A 20,748-nucleotide genomic window follows, 5' to 3' on the forward strand; every position below is an offset into this window, starting at 1 on the left:
CGGAACTGTAAGGCAACTCCGTGTCCCGCTGGAAGACAGCACGCGGATTCCAAGATACTACCCGATGGGAAGTCATTGTGTGCTTCAACTAATGCAAAATGGGCACTGGTAAGTTAAAAAAAAAGAAAAAAAAGAAAAAAAGAAAACGCCGTGTGTTCGTCTGCAAAGCTGACCAAGGTTCATCGACAGTGCGAATATGTGTCTGCGGTGACGAAGGGACCGGAAAGTCCAGCTTGATAACTTCTCTCGTCAAGGGCGTTTTCGTAACAAATAAGATACAACCAGTGCTTCCTCAGGTAACGATTCCACCGACAATCGGCACGCCCGAAAGTGTAACCACCACCACCATCGTCGATACCTCAGCGTTACCACAGGAAAGAAGCAACCTTGCAAAGGAACTCCGCAAATCCAACGTGATCCTGTTGGTCTATTCGGATCATTACAGCTATGAAAGGGTGGCTTTGTTTTGGCTGCCGTACTTTCGATCCCTGGGCGTCAATGTTCCAGTCGTGCTATGCTCCAATAAGTCGGACCTGACAACGGAGGGAGTGGATCAGCAGACGGTCGAGGATGAAATGTTGCCGATAATGACAGAGTTCAAGGAGATCGACTCTTGCATACGGAGTAGTGCCAGAGAACATCGGAATGTGAATGAGGCTTTCTTCCTCTGTCAAAAAGCTGTCACCTATCCTATAGCTCCTCTCTTCGACTCAAAAGAGGCCGTGCTGAAACCAGCGGCCGTGAATGCACTCCAGCGTATTTTCTACCTGTGCGACAAAGACCACAACGGCTACCTGAGCGATAAAGAAATTGATGATTTCCAGATAAAGTGCTTTGGGAAGCCGCTGAACGACGATGACCTCGAGCACATCAAAGAAACGATACGAAGGACATACCCGCAGTCGGTGACTCCGTCGGGAATAGATTCTCAAGGATTTTTGCATCTTAACAAGTTATACGTGGAAAAAGGCCGCCATGAAACTGTCTGGATTATACTCAGGGCGTTTCAATACACCGATAATTTGTCACTCCAAGAAGATTTTCTACATCCACGCCTTGAAGTTCCCCCCTTCGCTTCGGCGGAACTCTCGCCTGCCGGCTATCGGTTTTTTGTGGATTTATTTTTACTTTGTGACAAGGATAACGACGGAGGCTTGAACGATGCGGAGCTCGCCTCACTATTTGCTCCTACTCCTGGCTTTCCAAGCTCGTGGACCGATGATTCCTTTCCGTCGTCTACCGTGCGCAACGAAGCTGGCCATGTGACTCTTCAGGGATGGCTGGCTCAATGGAGCATGACCACATTTACGTCCCCAAAAACTACGCTTGAGTACCTTGCGTACCTCGGCTTTGAATCTACCGACCGTAGCAACCCCTCAACCACGGCGGCACTGAAGATTACCAAACCACGGAAACGGCGACGGCGTCCTGGACGAGTTGGACGTAATGTCGTTCTATGTCATGTTTTAGGTGCGGCGGGATCGGGAAAATCTGCCCTTCTCGACGCATTCCTCTCACGAGGCTTCAGTCCGACTTATCGCCCTACAATCCAGCCCCGAACGGCTGTGAACACGGTAGAGCTTCCAGGCGGACGACAGTGCTACTTACTTTTGGATGAGCTTGGTGAGCTGGAGCCGGCGATACTAGAGAATAGAACAAAACTGCTGGACCAATGCGACGTCATCGCATATACATATGATTCGTCCGACCCTGATTCCTTTGCTTATATTCCGAAATTACGCGCGAAATACCCCCACCTCGAAGAGCTTCCGAGCGTTTTCATTGCGTTGAAGGCCGACCTGGACCGTACGACACAGCGTGCGGAATGTCAGCCCGATGAATACACCAGCCGGCTGAACATGCCCGGGCCTCCGTTACACGTCAGCGTAAGGTGGAATTCGATCCAGGAACTATTCGTTCACATTGCAGAGGCAGCTATGGAGCCGAGTACCGCATTCCCAAGGTCGGAAGAGGATGTAGAAGGAAAATGGATGGCTTGGGGTATCGCTATTGGAGCGATTGTTTGTGCTGGAGCAGCGGCTGTTGTCATTTGGCGACGTGTGGCGGGGAGCGCCAGTTGAACACATACTCTTTCAGCTCCAAATACGAAAGAACTCGAAAAAAATCATGACAGATCGGCCTGTGCATTTATTTGGCTATTTTAGATACCCTTGTTCTATTTACATTAATCTTTTCTCGATCGCCATCTCATCGCGTAGATGATCGTATCTAACAATCCTATTTATATTATTCCTCCTGTACAGAGTACTCCGTACCTGTGTCTCGCTCGGAGATCTCCCCGCACTGTGGGGGCAAGCGCTGTTGGCCAAGCAGGCACGTGGTTCGGGTCCCACCTGCTCCGAGCCAGCCTCCGACACTGGCACGCTTCTAACGAAGGTCGAGAGCTGCAAACACCAGGGCCTTCGACGGTGATAAGTGCATTCGAGCCTCTTATTCGGGGGTAATTAGCCGTCAAGTGCTGTCTGAAGAACTCATTTTCTCCTCCCAATTGCAGATGTGCAGATGCGACTGGGCGCACTGCGCATAACCCCTTATCCAGACCGTGCTTTCGTCCGATCACCCGCGGCATCATCTTGATGCATTGAGACCTCCAGGATAAAGTATTAAGTGGGACTGGCAAGAATCATTGCAAGATGATGTTGTAAGTCTCTTTCTCGTTCATCCTTCCAACACCGGTTCTCGATAATCGTTCGAGATCTCCACCCACTGTGATTCTTTAAGTCGTGCGCTGAGTGATTATCGCAATTGCAGTGTTACGGTCGCAATCGGTGCCAGATATTAGTCCCTGAAGCTGACAGGCCATAGCTTTTTGCCTCCTCCCCCTCCGCGCTACTCTACACCTCTCTCTTACACCGCTGGAGTTGCAAATGGACTTCCTGTTTCCTTGATTGAGACCACCAACTCCCTCACACATCCTGAGGGCGGGTGTCCCTTACAGGTTGGTGAAGGTACAACGCCTACCTTGTATCTTCAGGAGCTTGCATTTTTGTCTTTGTTTTCCTTCTTCTTGGCTCTCTAGGCCTACTTTTCCGTCACTGACTATGGTATTGTGGCCGAATCTAGGAACCTATGAACTCCGAGATGACGTTCACCTTGCGACCCCACCTCCACATCCCTCCGAGCCGCTTCCAACTAATCAAAATCCTCTGGTTACCGCTCCCTCACCGCCTACGTCCGGTGTGAAGGTCTCTCCTGTCATAATCGCGCCGCGCAACAACACTCCGGATCTGTTTCGAGCAAATACTTTAGAAAGTACGCAGTCGGATCTCAGAATTATGAGAGAAAGCGAGCATGAAGGTGTGCGCTCGTCAGAAGCCAGTAACAGCAACTGTCTTTCCAGCGCTACTGCTCCGGCGTTTGGAGAAGGCACGCTGGCCCTTACAACCTCGCAAGGAAGGGATGCGCCTGGTGTGAAACGCCGAAAGCCGAAAAGCAGTATCGTCAAGAGCACCTCGACCTTCATTTCCCGCGTGATCACGAGTGACCATGCGCTGAAAAGGCTGGCAGAGAGGAGCCCAGATGGGCTTTACGTTTTTGCAAATATCAACCGGGCTTTTCACTGGTTGGATTTCAGTGCTAAAAACAAGCAAGATCCACTCGCAAAGATACTATTTATGAAGGCTCATATGCTTTCTCATGATGTAAATGTGGTCACAAAGAGCGTCTCTCACCTAGATGTTATAATGGGCTCTTCCACGGGTGACATTATCTGGTATGAGCCAATGTCGCAAAAATATGCTCGTATCAACAAAAACGCAAGCATCAATGGCTCCCCTGTGATGCATATCAAATGGATTCCAGGTTCTGAAAACCTCTTCTTAGCTGCGCACTCCGATGGCTGTCTGATGGTCTATGACAAGGAGAAGGAGGATGCGCCGTTTTCTCCAGAGGAACCCAAGGGGAGTTCGGATTCCATTAACAAGGAGGCCGCTTCTAGACCAGCGTTAAAGATTTTGAAATCTGTCAATTCACAAAGTCAAAGGGCAAACCCAGTCGCATGCTGGAAGATATCGAATCACCGCATTAATGACTTCGCCTTTTCCCCCGACCGTCGTCACCTTGCCATCGTTGTGGAGGACGGTACTTTAATGATTATGGATTATTTAGAAGAGCGGTATGTTCGGCTCCCTGTGTGATAACCCGTCTTCAGAAGAGTCCTCTTGCTAAACAGCAGGCGTGACACAGATTGCTGGATGTCTTCACGAGTTATTACGGGGGTATCATTTGCGTTTGCTGGTCGCCTGATGGGAAATACATCGTCACTGGAGGTCAAGACGACCTTGTCTCCATTTGGTCGTTTACAGAGCGTAAAATAGTTGCTCGCTGTCAAGGTCATAACTCTTGGGTATCCTGTGTAGCTTTCGATCCTTGGCGTTGTGATGAGAGAAATTACCGCTTTGGAAGCGTGGGAGACGACCGTCAACTTCTCCTATGGGATTTCAGCGCGGCTATGCTCCATCGCCCGAAGGCGGTATAACACCCCAACCCATACCCAACGCAATTTCAATTCCAAACTGACTTATTGGTCGTGTAGCTGCAAGCTACTGCTCGTCAACGAAACAGCATTGCTCCAAGCAGCCGTACTCGAACGGACAATAACCGCGCAGGACGTGTGAGGTCAAATTCGACTCAGACTGATAGTCAACCGGGTAGAGTAGATGCCGGGGTCACGTATCACCCTGTTGAACCACGCGCATTTACTGCACATTTACCTCCTATTTTGGTACGAGCAAATTCCTTAGGCTACGATGTCTTCTTTAAACTCATACATTGACTAATTTTTCTATTGTATAGTCTAAGGTCATCGGTGAGGACCGAGTAGCCTGGATAGGCTTTTTGGAGGACTCCATTATGACGTCCTCACATGAAGGTATGCCTATCCGATGTTCCGTTTCTGGCTGGAAGCTCAAAACCCATTCGCAGGACACATTCGAACCTGGGATCGCCCTAATGAAAAAATCAGCAAGGAGAATGCTGAGGCAAGCACCCCAGAAGTCGATTGATCTCGACGATACTTACGTCTTGGCATACGGAATTCATCTCGCCCTTTTTTTTGGTAGCTCGGCCGTTGGTCCAGGCCTTTGATGCATGACGAAGCCGCTTTTTTCCCGTTGTCTTATTTCGAAACGCAGTACTTAGTTATTTTGGGTCACTATTTTGGATTTGTGACTCCACTAGACCTTGAATACCTTCCAGAACGTTAGAGGAACCTCTATAGTATTATTAGACGGAGTATGTATATACTATCCATACCACAGCAGGACAGTCATTGATACCGAGCAGGCGCATTTGTTACTCTGTTATCAAAGTGCGTTATCGGGAGGTTTATTCGATAATAGTACCTAGTTCGGAGTAGCTGTCCGAGTAGCTCGTCCACGGAATTAGTTTTTTTGAACATCATACGACTCGTGGTCTGACCATCGAAAATGGGGAACTTCTCACCCAGTTGACTTCACTCGAAGCATTGAACCCCAAAGTCTATAGTAAAAAAAGAAACGAAAAGAAAGGAAAAGGGTTAGCTAACGACTCCTTACTACGTAGAAGCTGGAGAGCTTGGTGTGCATATGCAATGTAGCTACTTAATCACGTCAGCGACTCTCGAGCATGATATAACAGCTAAGGTCTACTAAGTACTCCGTAGTGAACTTGGTTATGATTCAGCATGCGTTTCTTATAGCTCATCGTTACGTGGAAGGGGAAAAAAGAAGACAGCTCACAAAAGGATAAATGGCTACGTGGAAGCGATCAAAACAGCAGCCATGAAGAAGCGCGATTTCCGGCCTCTTATCAGCTTCATTTTAATGCCGTTCGGGCATTTGCGATCGGGCCGAAACATCTACATGGATCGTTTCGGGGATATTTCTTTGCAGGGGCCGCATGTGACCGGGTTAGAATTTCCTCACTCCTGAGCGGTTGACTGTTGGTTTTGCTTTTTCTGGGCCATGGAGTTCAACGAATCGGCTTGTTGAACGAGTTTTGACGGGATGATGCACCGCATTCCGGCGCTGTGTGACGGTTATTGATGGCATCGCGTTTTTCTTCCACCCCTCCCCCCTCTCAATCCAGCTACTTCACTACCAACGGAGTAAAAAGCAGTCAACCAGTTAACTCAGACTCTGGCCGTCGAACTTAATTTAGCTAACGAGTGAGCGGGACTGGAAAAGAACAAATTCTCTTGCTGCGTGGCACGCCGAGGTCGCGATAGTAATCACGAATTTCCTCAAACGAAGGTGCCTTCCTTCGCGAGATCAACATCAAGGTTAGAAAGCATCCCAGTTGCATGTGACTGTAATCTCGACCGGCCGATTTTCATAGTTAATCAGCAGGAATTGATTATTTGTCCTCATCTCACGAGCAAGGAACCTCGGTCGATCGATCCACAAACATCAATCTTGTTTCTGTAAGGTTTTGTCGATTGTGCGAAACCAATCCAACCTTCTGCAGTTATACTTTGGAGTCCGGACGGGGGTCAAACGATGTATGGACTGGACATATGTACACTTCCCTGGGAATAGACGTCGTCACGGAGCATGGGCATCGCTGGTTCTCTCTAAAATTGCACTTCATGCAGAAAAGCCGGCATGAGCCAAGATCGATTTGCTGCGTGCATTGTGGATGTTCCGCCTGGAATGCGGGCTTGGCCGATGCTGGCTGGGATCTTTTACATAGCAACCAAACACAAGAATAGCATTTCTCCGACCACCGTTTGTGGGAGCTGATAACAGCGGGAAGGCTGTGAGGGACCCTGGTGAAGTTCTGGCCCTGAGCCAGTATCTTTCCTGTGAAGTAAGATGTGACAATGCCTTTCTCTCGGTCGACGGTCGCCCAGGGTCTCGAATTTGGGGCGCTCAGACGGAATGCTGGCTTGGCCTCAGGGAAGAGAAGTTGACTGCCGCCTCTTGGCCAGAACCCCACCACGATGGATCAAAATGTCAATCGTCACGAGCTAAATGCTTATTGGCATTTTTAGTGCATCGTTCCCTGGGCTCCGTTCTCGCTATTTTTACGGTTAAAGCGGATCCCGGCGAGCATTGTCAAGAACTATGTGATGTGAGTGGCTGTGGGCATCGATCAGCGGGCGTCATGGCACGGGGGTAGAAATTTTTTTTTCCCACTGAGCGTGACTAACAAGACCAGTGGACTTACGTAGCGCACCGACAAGGGAGGGTTCGCGGAGACAGGGACTGTTTGTCACTAACACACTCTCTCCCCCTTCTCGTCCTCTTTTCTATAGATATGTAACTAGCAGCTCTCATTCGCTCGTTGGTCGTTTGCCCAAACTAAGTTCGCCTGGCACCGTCATCGCAAGCCACTTCATCCCAACTGCCAACTGCCAACTGCCATCTGCCATCTGCCGCCGCCGCTGCTTCCGCTCCTGCCAAAAACGCCTCGCTGGGAAAAACCCGTACGCCTCCTTCCTTGTTGCCGCTCCTGCAGCCCACCGCGCATTGTTGTTGTTGTTATTCCTTTTCGAGGCAGATCCGCCCGGCCAACCGCCGTTCCTTCCTTTGTTGGTTCGAAAATTCCCCTTGTTTTACTTCCTGCTTCATCCGGCAAACTCCTCCCCCTCTGCCTAAGTCACCTCGCCAACGCTCCATTCATCACCTCAGTTTCTTGCACATTTGCCCTCGAGCTGTCTCGGGGAATCCGTCCACTTGCAGAACGCAAGCTCTCCCTCCATCTGTTGCCTCTTTCTCGCCTTGATGCGGTCAGTGCCTGTTTAACATGGCTCTCAGCTTCTTTGGCCATGCGAACCATGCCAAATACTTCGATATCAGGTGAGGATTATAGCTCTCATTGCCTCTGCTGCTGTCCCAGCGTTCTCGGCTGCAACACCTCCTCAATTGACCAAAATAGCAATGCCGCTGACCGCTGGAGGATAGGCTTGATGATGACTATATCGTCTTCCGTGGAAGCCCGGATGAGGCTGCCAGTGCGCACCTCAAGGGTACATTGGTCCTGTGTCTGTCGGAACCATTGACGATCAAACACCTAAAGCTACAGCTGGTGGGTGTCTCCCGTATCGGGTAGGTAGACAATTGGACCCAATTTCAACCCTCCTTCTAGACTCGATGGCCTCTTGTTGACCATTCGTGCGTTCAAGGTGGACAATGGTGACCGGATCGCTCACTGGGACGAGAAAACAAGGAAAAGAGCAAGTGGTGTTTGAAAAGACCTGGAAATTCCGAGATGCTGGTAAAGGGAAGACAGAGATCATGCCCGCAGACAACTATGAATACCCGTTCGATGTCATCCTGCCAGGATCGCTTCCGGAAAGCGTTGAAGGTTTGCAAGATTCGTGGATCACCTATCGTTTGAAGGCAGAAATTGGGCGAAAATATGCAAAGGATATCCATGCAAGAAAGCCCCTGCGCATCATTCGCACGCTGGATCCAAATGCACTAGAATTGATACATGCCATAGTGAGTGATTGGTAGACTCTGAAGCTCGAATGGTAATGCAAGCTGACAGCCTCTATAAGTCCGTTGAGAACATATGGCCGAATAAACTCGAATATTGTCTATCCGTGCCAAACAAGGCTGTTATATTCGGCACTAGTGTTACCGTAAATTTTCGGCTCGTCCCACTCCTTAAAGGCCTAAAGATTGGTACCGTTCTGTCTCAATTCATCGAGACTCACGAACTTGCCATACCTAGCGATGATCCCTCACAACACCGGAAGACCTCAAAAACCTCCAGGACTATCTTTTCTGACTCTTTAGAGGTAGATTCTGAAAGAGACTTGCAGGTTTTGGACGAAGAAGTTGAAGGATATAAATTCTCCAAAACCTGGGATATGCCCAAGACCTTACGCAAATGTTTGCAAGATACAGATGCAAACGGAATCAGGATCAGACATAAGCTGAAATTCAGAGTCCAACTTCAAAACCCCGATGGACATACTTCAGAGGTAACTTCACCGAATTCTACCACCTACGCCTTTGCTAATCGCGGTTTGAATTATTAGCTTCGCGCAACTCTCCCGGTTCACGTCTTTATTTCCCCGAATCTTCGAATAGATGAGCATAATAATGTGATCAACGGGAGTCGGGACACTGCGCGCGCTATCGATCTCTATTTCTCCCAACAAGCACCTCCGCTGTACGGCGAACATCAGTTTGACCTCCTTTACGGCGACTTAGATCCGAATGGCTATTTCACCCCTGCTGATTACAGTGGTGTGACTTCACCGTTTGGCTCGCGAAGCAGAAATATGTCTGCTGAAAATCTTGCAACCCTACCAGGGCGTCGGCCAGAAGATCTTTGTGCGCAAGCACTGCATAGTCGATTAGCTGATCTCCATGTCAACGGATCGGGCCCTACAACACCGCCACCCGAAGCCCTCGATACCATGGGAGATGAGCTCCATCGGCGATCTTTTACTAATACGGATCGTCTTCCTTCGATAATGAGCGAACTTGATGCTGCGTCGCCCGAGGGTTCAGGACGTTCGTCGGAAGAAGGCCATGTTCCGTCCGGCGCTGCCACACCTCACCCACAAATCAGAGAAGTAGAGGACCTATGTCGCGTGCCTAGTTATTCCACGGCTCTTCGATCCAGCGCGAAGACATTTTACGATGGGACACTCCCGGATTATCATGCAGCTACTGCGTCTGGAGCGACTCCTCCACGAAGAGTTCACCCAACGCATTCTCGAAGAACTAGTCGGCTCTTTGGGCTTCTCGAGACACCGGTTCGATCCAACTTTTCGCTTCATAATCGGAGTACGAGCCGTGGTGATTCGGACACAGAAAATCAACTTCGGATGATACAAGCGCGTGGTAGAAATTAACCCGACCATCCCCTCGAATGTGTTTGGTGTGTTAAATTTCCAATGCTCTTTCCCTTCATCCCTTTATTCTTTTACGGTCCTTCTCTCTATACCTTTTTTTCACGATTATTCACGAATATACGATTGACTTGCATTGCTATGGCGTTGAGGCAATTGTTAATGACCTGGGTCGGGTCACTGAAGATAGAGCCCATCCAACTATGCTTGCTTTTAACAAATATGGGTGTATTTGGCGTGATTGTTATTCGGGGAACTCCCTGGGATCAACGAACTGTCGAGGTGTTTATTCGCATAGGTGTTAGGGAGATGAATGGTGAGTAGGCTTGGGCTGGCGTGTTTTCGCGCAACTCTTCTTCTGGCAAACTCTTGTAGCATGGGAGCAAGCAGGAAAATGGCCATTGTGGATGGGAGACCCTATGTACAGTACATTATGTGTAACTATATGCCAGTACATAGCAACACCCGTCATAACAGTTAACTACCATTGCTAGTTTGCCCCCACCTATTATTGCTTCATTAACTGGTAGTGAAATTTCCAAGCGCTGTGGACTGAAGCTTCGCAGCCACGGTGGCCCTGACGACGGAGCATGTTATATGCAGATGGACTCAGCACGACGGCCTGCTGTGACCTCATCTCCCAGGATTAGGAACTCGAAACCATGATCTGAGGCACAGCATTCCCATATATACCTTTCTCGGCGGCAAAAAAAAAAAAAAAAGCTTCCGTATTACTTTATATAAAATCACATGTTGATCGCCCCAATTCGGGCTGCTCAGTTCCACCAGATGTGCTGCGATTGTGGACAATTTACCAGCAATGTCCTTGAGGCCCAAAGGGATTGCGGGGAAACTATTGATTCTTGGGGACCCAAGAAGACTAGAGGAGCCCCTCCACCAGACCACAGATCGCTCTAGCTTCGACGCTGCTGCAGATTTTCCCTTTTTCCCATTTTCTCGCCTCTTCTCTCATTTCTCTCTCTCTTCCTCTCTTCCTCTCCCTTTCTTGATCGTTTTCATCATCTTCGGGTCTTTTGGTGGTGAGCAGCACGGCTCGGTGTTTTGAAGGGTTTCTCGATTGATCATCTCATCTTCCGGTTAGATACTTCGGAGAGCCCTTGAAGCCGATCGTGATAGTTAAAATTAACTAGTCCGCTGGTTAGGCGCTTGGTGAGAGATTACCGCGAGCTAGGATGGCAGGCCTTCCTCATCGTTCAGGGACGGTGAAGACCACCACGACGATGGGCTCGAGTGATGACGAGGTCATTGGGGACTCTGATTTGGGCGGTGTGAGTTCAAGGCTATATTTCTTGTGTTTTCCTGACTTTCTCTCCTCTCGTTCGCCTTCTCGGGTCCTTTCTCCCAGCCCGTCTTATGGTTTTGCCGGTCGTTTCATGTTTGTTTGCTGTGCGTGGTGGGGGATGGGACCGATTGGGCTGCCAAATTTTTGGGGCTCGATTTGCGATCAGGGATCCGTTGGGTCGGGTTGGGAGGAAGAGCCTGACACCTGGCACTTCAACCATCGCATTCACTGTGCCCTTGGTCTGTGTGCCGCGAATTTTTTTTTAAAAAAAAACAAGAAACTCTTTGATTCCGGATTGCTGTTTATGTTCTCTTACCAAGTATTCGTTTTGATTGTGAATCTTTTCTACCTTCCCCCCTCCCCCAGCATTGACTTCACACGGGGGAATATGCCTTTATGGAACTTGGCTGCTCTGTTCTACGAATCGCTGCTTGAACCATCCTGAACCTTTCTTTGAATTAACCTTCATCCCCACTTGATGATATTCTCTGCCACTTTGCATCTTGGGGGAAAAAAATGCCATTGACTAACTATCGCGGCCTCGACGACCTTTGGTGGCGTGTGCTGAAGACAACCTCCATCCTAGTCGAGAGATTACGAGCATGGAAACACATGGTCGGATATCTCGAAAATTATGTCAGCGCGACGCAAAAGGTGCAAAAGGCGCAATCCAAGGAATTCGAGAAGATCTTGAAGGTTGGTTTCACCAGTTCGGCGATGCAATCGTGGAAGCGCATAACATTTCATTTTTATGCTTACTGGTGTAAATTTGATAGACTGTTTCCGAACCCCTAAGGGAAGCGCATCACTTCGTTCAGGGTGAAGGTGGAGTAGCTGGGTTGTTTGAAAGCTTACGGGTCAACACTCGGGTATGGACAGATTTAATTTCGCCCTTGGTGGAGGATCTTTTTGTTGATCTGAGTGTGCGTCTCAGGGCATTGCGGACATGTACCTCGAAACCGAGAAGAGCCTCAAGTCTACTGTCCTCCCGATTCTCGAAAAACTACACGGCGAGATAAAAGCCAAATCCAAAGAACTCCATAATGGAGCTACTAAGGCTGCGAAGCAGGTCGCCAAGGCGCGCACGACTACCCAGAAGCATATCGAACTTCTCGGGCAATATACTGCGGCCTTCGATTCCGCGACAAAATCAAAACAGGAGGCCTTGAATGACCCGTACATCCTGTCGCGCGGGGTGGTATACCGCCTGAACAAGCAAATCACTGAAGAGAATAATAATTTGAAAGAGCTCCTCGCCATACAGAACTCTTTCCAACAATTCGAGGCGCACATCCTGGAAACAGTGCAGGATGCGCTCAATCGGTTCTTCCAATGTATGGGTGCCCAGTCCGATCGGCAGCGGGCCATGTACGCCGACATGGTCAGCACAGGACAGCAGATCCCAACGGACTTTGAATGGGCGAACTTCTTTGAGAAAAACGATGCTTCTCTGATCAACCCCAACACTCCGCCGCGCTCTATGTCTAATATCACGTTCCCCAACCAAGAGCACCGCTCGACAAAACCCCTAGTGGAAGGGACGATACAGCGCAAATCTCGTGCCGTCATGAAAGGATATAGTGACGGATATTATGTGGTGACACCAGCAGGCTTCCTTCACGGGTTCAAGGACAATGACGACCTCCGTCACGATCCCCAGCCTGATATCTCTCTCTACCTGCCCGACTGCACCATCGGCAACTTCGATGGGCTCAAATTCTCCGTCAAGGGGAAGGATGTGTCCGGAGGCAAAGTCGGAAACGCCTTCCATATGACCTCTGAACTACACTTCAAGACACATAGCAAGAACCAGATCGATGAATGGGCGAGTGCGCTCTCTAGCTTCGTTGGATCATCCTCGGCCGGCGGCAGCCAGCCAACCAGCCCCACGGTGCAGAGGAGCGCGAGCGCCCCGCGGTCCCCGACGGCGACGGAGTCTGCTGTCATGCCACCGTTGGCTGAGAGTAAGCCTGTTGATGAGAAGGCGGATCCTGCGGCTGCGCCCGCGCAGAAGCAAGAAGATGGGATTGTTGCCGTGGATAAGGGGGAGAAATCCGCATAAAGAAGGCTGTTGAACCATTGCCCGATCCTTTGCATATCACCCATCATTATTATTATCATTATCATTATTATTATTATTATTTTCGGTTGTGCATCTTGGATTTCTGTCTATACCCTTTGGATATATTGCCCAATGCCTCGTCGATCTCAAATTGGGTTGATGATATATGTTATACCATGAATCTCGGCATCTGTATTTCGGTTGACATCTATCTTCTACTATTAATTTTATCTCTCTTGAGGCGTCTCCCTAAGCGTAGCACGCTCTCAACTGCTGTGTTCTTCATTGTCGTTGCGGATGTTGAGCTCTTCTCCATCCTCCATACCCACCGAAGCGCTTTTATCGTTCCCGGAAGTTCAAACTGTTACGTCATAGCTAACTAGTTTAGCTTCCGATTAACTAGTTAGGTTGCCCCGCATCAAATTTCCGCCTTTTGCTCAGCTAAGTTAACCGACCCCGCTTCAAGGGGTTAATAAAAGCCCCGGAAGTCCCGATAAAAATATACCAATTGAGATCACTTCCACTCGACCGACTTGATCGCATAGCTCTATCGTTGGCAATCCAACAATACAAGCCCATCATGACGACCGATCCATCTACGTATAAGCTGAATCGTGAGTTTGAACAGTTCCCCCAAGCGCAACATGGATGGTTCGATGAAATTGCCAGGATATATATATTTAAATGGCTAACCCCCGTATTCCATACTTGCATAGATACTATGATTCGGGTGAAAGACCCGCAGAAGTCACGTATGTTGTCTCTTTGGTCGTCCAATTGAAAATAAAACATCCTAGGTTCCAGTCACTTACGCTAAAAATTTTTTGTTGCTTTTGACAAAAAAGTCGAATTCTACAAGTTTCTCGGTTTCTCTCAAATCAACAAGCTCGACTTTGAAGAAGCGAAATTTTCGCTATACTTCCTCGCTTACGACGGGCCCGAGTCACTCTCTGGCGAACGGCATTGGACGGACAGGAACGGCGTCCTCGAGCTGACTCACAACTATGGTACCGAAAACGATCCCAATTACACCGTGAACAACGGAAATACCGAACCTCACCGTGGATACGGGCATATCGCTATCTCGGTGGATAATATCGAGCTGGCGTGCAAGAGATTGGAGGATGCGGGATATCCGTTCCAGAAGAAATTGACAGAGGGGAGGATGAGGAACATCGCCTTTGTTAAGGATCCGGATGGGTACTGGGTGGAGCTCATTCGACAGACGGAGGATGAAAAGGTCTCTGGAGCAGTCACACAGACGAATCCAAAATTATATCGGTTCAACCACACCATGCTCAGAGTTAAGGATGCGGAAGTGAGCTTGAAGTATTATCGCGAGGTGATGGGGATGGAGCTGATGAGGGAGCTCAAGAATGAGGATGCAAAGTTTAATTTGTACTTCTTGGGGTATCCGAAATCGAATCCACCAGCCAGAACGGACGCATTGAACCCAGTGACCGAATGGGAGGGAGTGCTGGAACTTACCTGGAACTATGGAACTGAGAAGCAAGAGGGGAAGGTCTACCATGACGGCAATTCGGAACCACAAGGCTTCGGACATATTTGTACGACTTGCGGATCAACCTTTGCTTGATGGTGAACTTTGGGCTAATGTTCTTGGTTTGTCAGGTGTCTCTGTTGACGATCTCGACGCCGCATGTGCTCGTTTCGAGTCTCTTAACGTGAACTGGAAGAAACGCCTCTCTGACGGACGAATGAAGAATGTTGCATTCGTTCTCGACCCGGATGGATACTGGATTGAGGTCATTCAGAACGAAAAATTAAAGAGCCGGAGCAAGTGGTGATAACTATCGGTAAGGCATCTTTGAGTGTGGGTCATATGCGGCCCATATGCGGCCCATATGCGGCCCCTCTAAGGCATCTAAGCTGAAGGCCTTCGAGCTGCGTGTCATGGAAGAGCCCAGTCGTCGTCTGCCGGGATCAGGGCGCAGCAGTATATGTAGAGTACCTAGGTTATCCCTAGCTGGAATCTGTAGCAATAACAGCAGAAACAGCGTGTAGAGCTAATACAAGCCATAATTAGTGATATGAATGAAGCCTTCGATGGAAATAACACGCATCCGAGAGCTGAAGATAACTACCGCATTTGGTTAGTCGGTGGTACGAAATAATGCGGAGGCGGTGGTCCCGATGTTCCGTTCATCTCATCAAACAGAGCAAGGGGGAGGCAAAAAAGGCCTTTTGCCAGCCAGGCAGACAGTAAGGCAGACTGATCTCTGGCGAAAAATTTGAGACAATCTCGCGCGAAGTCGAAGATTTCCTCCATGCACGCGCTAGCTGCCGAGGGGAGCAGTAAGCTCGCGCTGAGATGCAAGTAATTGAGCTTTAGTGTGGAGAAGAGTTTCAGCCTGGGCCAAGGAGAGCCCAGAGATGAGGAATTGTTCAGACGATCGAACATTCCCGGCGCTCAGTCCTCCTGCGTCGGGATTTGGGTCTCACTTGGCGGCTTCCGAGGTGGTCTCGCGAGAATTCCTGCCGAATGGCGGTTCCGTCGCTTCTATCCGGAACTTCGAAACACAGAGCCCTAGATTAGCGTTGCGGTTCGGAACGCGTGGAGGAGGTCGACCCGTTCCGCAGAAACACGACGGACGAACGGGGATTGGCGCGATGCCACGAAGTTAGTTGGTTAATGCAGTGCAGTTCTTCCTGGAGCTCTGCTGACTAACTGGCCGCCCCCCGCGCCGCCTGACAAATCCCGCGTGGGCCAAAAAAGTAACTTTCGAGACGAGACGCGAGACTGGAGACTGGGCACACCACCCAACCCTCGCCCGGTGAGACCTCGCCCCAAGTGGTATTGGCCCGCTCGCAGCTCTTGTTTGATCCTCCTTCAAGGTGCGTATGCATGGCCTTTTGCTTTTTCCTGTCATCGCGTGTCGCATGCCGCCTTTTACGAGAAAACTCCCTCCCTATCTTCCCTCTCCCGTGCGCACGTGTACCCCTGCCAGATCCTGTATGGCTCGCATGCTGCCTCTGCTGCCCTGGGTGGGATGGAGTCGATCTTGTTTCTCTCTGATTGGCGAGGCAGCAGTGGTGGTGTTCTGCCATTCCAGGCCTCTTTTTAAGCAGCTCGAACGCTGCTTAAATCGCCCAACTAAGATACCCACATGGATGCCTTACTTGCTGATCAGAGATCCCAACCGTATCAAACTATTCATTCCCCCCCTTGTATGGATGTCCGGACATCCATACAACAGCCTTCGTGCACCCCTCTCTGTCTCGTGGCCAACTACCTAAAACGAGCAGCCGGCTATCATCCTCACTCTTCTTGCATGTTATACCCCAACAGACGGACTTTGATGGCTGCTTTCCCCGCATACCTTCTCTCAGTGCCCTATAGAGTGAATGCTCAATGGCTGAATCAATCTGTTCCGGAGCTGCAGTCCCCGTTACTCGTCCCTCAAACCAAACTCATCACTCCTCTCCTGCGTCTACCACCTCGGCTACAGCTCCTACCGCCTCTACCACGCCTCAGCCCTGGTTCCTGTGTCAAGATCCGCATTTCCTTCCAGCCTGGGCACGGAGTCACGTGAAATACGCCCAGAACCTTCTGGAGTGCGACGACGAACCCATCGAATACGACCACGACGAGCTCGACTACAGGGATAACTGCTTTTTCTTCCCCGAAGATTGTGTCTACCGTCCTCCGCCGTCACAGCCGGAGAACCCTCTGCTCCTGAGGGATTGGGTGAGTAACCCAGATGGTACAGAGACAGACTCGGACCACGAGGATAATACCGACGACATGGGCTCCGCGATGCTGTCTAATATCAAGATGCTGGATACGTCAGCGCTGACGGATCTGCTGGAAGATAATTTGTCTCCCCCTGAGATTACTTCTATATTGTAGGTTTGTCCTGGAAGATCTCACTTTTGTTCAGCCGACATGCACGTTTTTCTTTTCCCCCCCCTTAAATGGATGCCTACGGAGCAGAAGTAAACACCAAAATTTTTAACATTCATTCTCATATTTCCTATTTAGTATATTCGCCACTAATGGAGCCGTGTTTGCGCATGCCTCTTCTCTTACCCAGCGGCGAGTTAGGAGCCTCTGTGCAACATATGGGGCTGCATACAAATCTTACGCCGTGAGCCACTCAAACGGGAATCTAACTGGTATAAATCCTGCGAACCACCCTTCATCATTCGTGACCACCCCGTCCGTCCCGCTCGGAGATGTCGGCAGCATTATTTTCGAGCTGGAGGACTACGTCGCGGTGGTGACAAAAATCGCAGATAAGGTACTTCTCGCGGTCGTTGGACCAACCCGAATCGACCGCAACACGACGTCATCCTCTTCGAACAGTAGCAGCAGACGCGCCGCCTTGATGAGTTCCGCCTCCAGCGACATTGAACGAACCCTCAGACCTGTCGATTCCTTCCCTACGGTCCACGACCATCTCACTAGCTCATCGCAAGAACAAGCCGGGAAGCTCGCATCATCGGCTCCAGCGCCAGGCGGCTCTCTCTCCATCACCCAACTTTGCTCGCGTGCTGGGGATTCCAGCAAGACCACGAACGAAGATGCTGACAAATCGCTCCGTGCGCAGTGGGAGATTGACAGGACCAGTGACCTGAAAAGGCTGGCTAGTCTAAATCTCAGCTCGCCGCCGACGATTTTACTCGCGTTAGAATCAAAGTCTGCCGCCCTGGGGAGATTCTTAAGGAATAAGCTGGCCGATTTGGAGAGCCCAGAAGACTTTTAGGTGTCTCCAACAAAGAGGGAGTTAGATTTTCCGAGCAGGATTCATTTAAATTTCTTTGACTGCTATAGTATCCGGTTTACACTTAAATCTAGGAGTGAGGAGGGTACGGTTTTGCTTAAAATTTTGTTTAGGGAGTTAAAGCGCACACACTCTCACTCACAACACATGTATTTTAACGAGCAAGCAAAAAGACGATAACAGCTCTTTTTTTTCCTTTTCTTTTTTTATTTTTTTGGTTGTCCCATAGCTTCTACAGCTGTGATGCTGCTGTGGGTAGCTTTGCTGTTTAACCGTGATAGACATATACCCCAATGTACTCTGTGAGTACCGCGGATCTAGGAAGTGGTCCTGAAAGGGTAGAATTGGTAGAGAGAAAAGAAGTGAATATGTTCAAGAATAATTTAGGTGGGAGATAAGTTAAAAAAGCATGTAAAAAAAAGCATTCAAAATTGATTTTAAGCTGTGAAAGTGATTTTCGCCATGCAAAAATCGTAGCTGACAGGACCACAGCTGGAAGCTTCTCCAAAGCTCTTCAGCGGGTGTCGGCCGTGTTCCCCAATAAGAACGGCGGGAGCGGGCTATTTTTGGGGATCGCACCGCGGTTATCTCGCCGGCGGCTTCCCCGCAGCCTTTAACGCCGTTCCCCGCAAGTCCGAGGAGCAATACGGGGTGCCGCCCATCAACCACCTCTTCCGCCAGTCCCTCTCAGCCGCACTCAGCCCTTCCCTTCTCCTCCTCTCTTCAAATCAAGTCAAACGCTCGACTGACCGACATCCAAGTATCCATCTCCTCTCTTCCTTTGCTTCAGACATCATGGTACTCCCCGCGATCCGAGTGGCGCCCACCGCGGCCACCAGGGCCTTCAATCTCCTCCGCACAGTCCAGTACACTCACCCTCCAAGCTGCCCTTGCCATTCGAACCCTGCACATCACCATCACCATCAGCCGTCCGTATCGTCCATAGCCAAACATGTCCGGCACATGGCAACGCCAATTGACCCATCCCATCAGAAAGAATATGCGTTCGAGATGGCCGCGTCCAGCATCCGCTTCGGGCCGGGCGCGACAAAAGAAGTCGGAATGGATTTTAAGAACTTGGGCGCGAAGAGAGTGATGGTGGTTACGGATCAGAATGTTAAACATCTGGATGCAATGAAGAATGCGATTGAAGGATTGAGCAAGGAGGGCATTCAGTTTACGGTGTATGACAAAGTGAGAGTGGAACCAAAGGACTATTCGTCAGTGCCCATTCCCCCACATTGCTATATATTGATTGCTGGATAGGAAGCTGACGAGTATGTGTAGGGTCAAGGATGCTATAGCCTTCGCTAAGCCATATAACGCGGATGCATTTTTAGCCGTTGGTCAGATTTTACAGCTTTCGTGGGATGCTTAACTGGGACCACTGCTAATTTATATTGTGCAGGTGGCGGGTCCGTCATTGATACTTGCAAGCTCATGAATTTGTATTGCGTCTATCCAGAGGCAGACTTCCTTGACTTTGTCAATGCGCCGCTGGGCAAAGGTCTTCCTATTGTCAGGCAACTCAAACCACTTATTGCGATTCCTACAACTGCCGGGACAGGAGCTGAGACCACAGGGACAGCGATCTTCGATCTTGTGGATAAAAAGGCCAAGACGGGTGTTGCCCACCGGAATATGAAACCAACTCTGGGTATCTGCGATCCTCTGAACACGAGAACCATGCCTTCGGCCGTTCATGCATCTTCTGGGCTTGACGTGCTCTGCCACTCCCTCGAATCATGGACCGCAATTCCCTTCAACCAGCGCACCCCCCGACCAACAAATCCTATCAACCGCCCAGCCTATCAAGGAGCTAACCCAATCTCAGACATTTTCTCCCTTCAGTCGCTAAAGAGCACGGTAAAATACCTCCCACGGGCCGTCAAGGATCCAGAAGACCACGAAGCTCAAAGCCAAATGCTTCTCGCTGCAACTTTGGCCGGTGTCGGTTTCGGGAATGCCGGCGTACATTTATGCCACGGAATGAGTTATCCTATCTCAGGGCAAAATCCCGGATATAAGCATAAGGGATACGAGGTGGACCACGACATCATCCCGCATGGTGTGTCCGTCGCAGTTTCTGCCCCAGCTGTCTTCCGATTCACTGCCGCGAGCAACCCGGATCGTCACCTGGCCGCTGCTGAGATCTTTGGAAAAGATATCTCAAACGTCAAGCGCGAAAGTGCCGGAGAAGTTCTCGGCGAGGCAATCGCTGAATTCTTGATTGGCCTGGGAGACCAGCCGCGAGGATTGAAGGACCTAGGATTCAATAACTCGCAAATTGACATGTTGGTCGAGGGCACTATACCCCAGAAGCGAGTGCTAGACCTTGCACCAAACCTCAGCAAGGAACTTGAAGCTGAAAAGGACGAATTGCGGAAATTGTTTGAAGCGTCGATGGAGTACTAGAACAAGATACCGGATTTCGGAATAGCGGGCGTTTCAGCGTGTCTTTGGAGATATCTCTGTGTACGCATATACACCCAAGCATGTGAGTTAGGTACTATATAACTATCAGTCTATTATTTTGTGTCTTTTCGAAGTAGCAGCAAGTCAGCCAATATCCGGAGCTAAAAGGCAGTTGTTCGAGAAGCCAAACTGTGGGGCCATCCCGCAACTGTCTCTTTATCACCTTGAATGACCGATCACTTGTCCTTGCAGTAGCACTGCGATATCGGACAGTTTTAGCCTGGCAATGTGCATTTGGTGGCTTGGGCGCTGTGAGCTGTCTGGGTGTTATACGTTTCAACCCGGCTTTACGGATCTCGATGTCCACATTCTTTGTATAGTTACTTAACCAACTAATAATCAGTTTTTGCGT

At 49.7% G+C, this 20,748-nt stretch overlaps 7 protein-coding genes across 7 annotated transcripts; all 7 read left to right on the forward strand.

Moving 5' to 3' along the window:
* Positions 1–98: 98 nt before the first annotated feature.
* Positions 99–2,200, forward strand: CIMG_01250 (mitochondrial Rho GTPase 1; the record flags this gene model as incomplete). Its single annotated transcript, XM_001247478.2, has 2 exons — positions 99–108; positions 190–2,200. 2 exons carry the CDS (start codon positions 99–101, stop codon positions 2,079–2,081), a joined length of 1,902 nt encoding a protein of 633 aa, XP_001247479.1. The 3' UTR covers positions 2,082–2,200.
* Positions 2,201–2,424: 224 nt separating this feature from the next.
* Positions 2,425–5,376, forward strand: CIMG_01248 (catabolite repression protein creC). Its single transcript, XM_001247476.2, has 7 exons — positions 2,425–2,662; positions 2,827–2,969; positions 3,085–4,135; positions 4,207–4,492; positions 4,556–4,744; positions 4,816–4,891; positions 4,945–5,376. Exons 1-7 carry the CDS (start codon positions 2,655–2,657, stop codon positions 5,022–5,024), a joined length of 1,833 nt encoding a protein of 610 aa, XP_001247477.1. The 5' UTR covers positions 2,425–2,654; the 3' UTR covers positions 5,025–5,376.
* Positions 5,377–7,746: 2,370 nt separating this feature from the next.
* CIMG_10706 (carbon catabolite repression protein CreD) lies at positions 7,747–10,304 on the forward strand (the record flags this gene model as incomplete). The annotated part of the gene is made up of 5 exons (XM_001247475.2): positions 7,747–7,799; positions 7,905–8,048; positions 8,126–8,444; positions 8,504–8,932; positions 8,990–10,304. 5 exons carry the CDS (start codon positions 7,747–7,749, stop codon positions 9,812–9,814), a joined length of 1,770 nt encoding a protein of 589 aa, XP_001247476.2. The 3' UTR covers positions 9,815–10,304.
* A 514-nt stretch (positions 10,305–10,818) lies between these two features.
* Positions 10,819–13,446, forward strand: CIMG_01246 (PH domain-containing protein). The gene is made up of 4 exons (XM_001247474.2): positions 10,819–11,100; positions 11,685–11,810; positions 11,891–11,983; positions 12,049–13,446. Exons 1-4 carry the CDS (start codon positions 11,005–11,007, stop codon positions 13,174–13,176), a joined length of 1,443 nt encoding a protein of 480 aa, XP_001247475.2. The 5' UTR covers positions 10,819–11,004; the 3' UTR covers positions 13,177–13,446.
* A 180-nt stretch (positions 13,447–13,626) lies between these two features.
* On the forward strand, positions 13,627–15,204 carry CIMG_01245 (lactoylglutathione lyase). The gene is made up of 4 exons (XM_001247473.2): positions 13,627–13,790; positions 13,893–13,928; positions 14,022–14,744; positions 14,809–15,204. Exons 1-4 carry the CDS (start codon positions 13,757–13,759, stop codon positions 14,982–14,984), a joined length of 969 nt encoding a protein of 322 aa, XP_001247474.1. The 5' UTR covers positions 13,627–13,756; the 3' UTR covers positions 14,985–15,204.
* A 366-nt stretch (positions 15,205–15,570) lies between these two features.
* CIMG_01243 (uncharacterized protein) lies at positions 15,571–18,122 on the forward strand (the record flags this gene model as incomplete). Its single annotated transcript, XM_001247471.2, has 4 exons — positions 15,571–15,817; positions 15,841–16,032; positions 16,581–17,043; positions 17,180–18,122. 4 exons carry the CDS (start codon positions 15,571–15,573, stop codon positions 17,901–17,903), a joined length of 1,626 nt encoding a protein of 541 aa, XP_001247472.2. The 3' UTR covers positions 17,904–18,122.
* A 559-nt stretch (positions 18,123–18,681) lies between these two features.
* CIMG_01242 (Fe-containing alcohol dehydrogenase) lies at positions 18,682–20,461 on the forward strand. Its single transcript, XM_001247470.2, has 3 exons — positions 18,682–19,141; positions 19,209–19,267; positions 19,330–20,461. Exons 1-3 carry the CDS (start codon positions 18,717–18,719, stop codon positions 20,334–20,336), a joined length of 1,491 nt encoding a protein of 496 aa, XP_001247471.1. The 5' UTR covers positions 18,682–18,716; the 3' UTR covers positions 20,337–20,461.
* Positions 20,462–20,748: the final 287 nt, after the last annotated feature.

This window comes from Coccidioides immitis (genome assembly GCF_000149335.2).
Source record: "Coccidioides immitis RS genomic scaffold supercont3.1, whole genome shotgun sequence".
NCBI classification, from domain to species: Eukaryota; Fungi; Ascomycota; class Eurotiomycetes; order Onygenales; family Onygenaceae; genus Coccidioides; species Coccidioides immitis.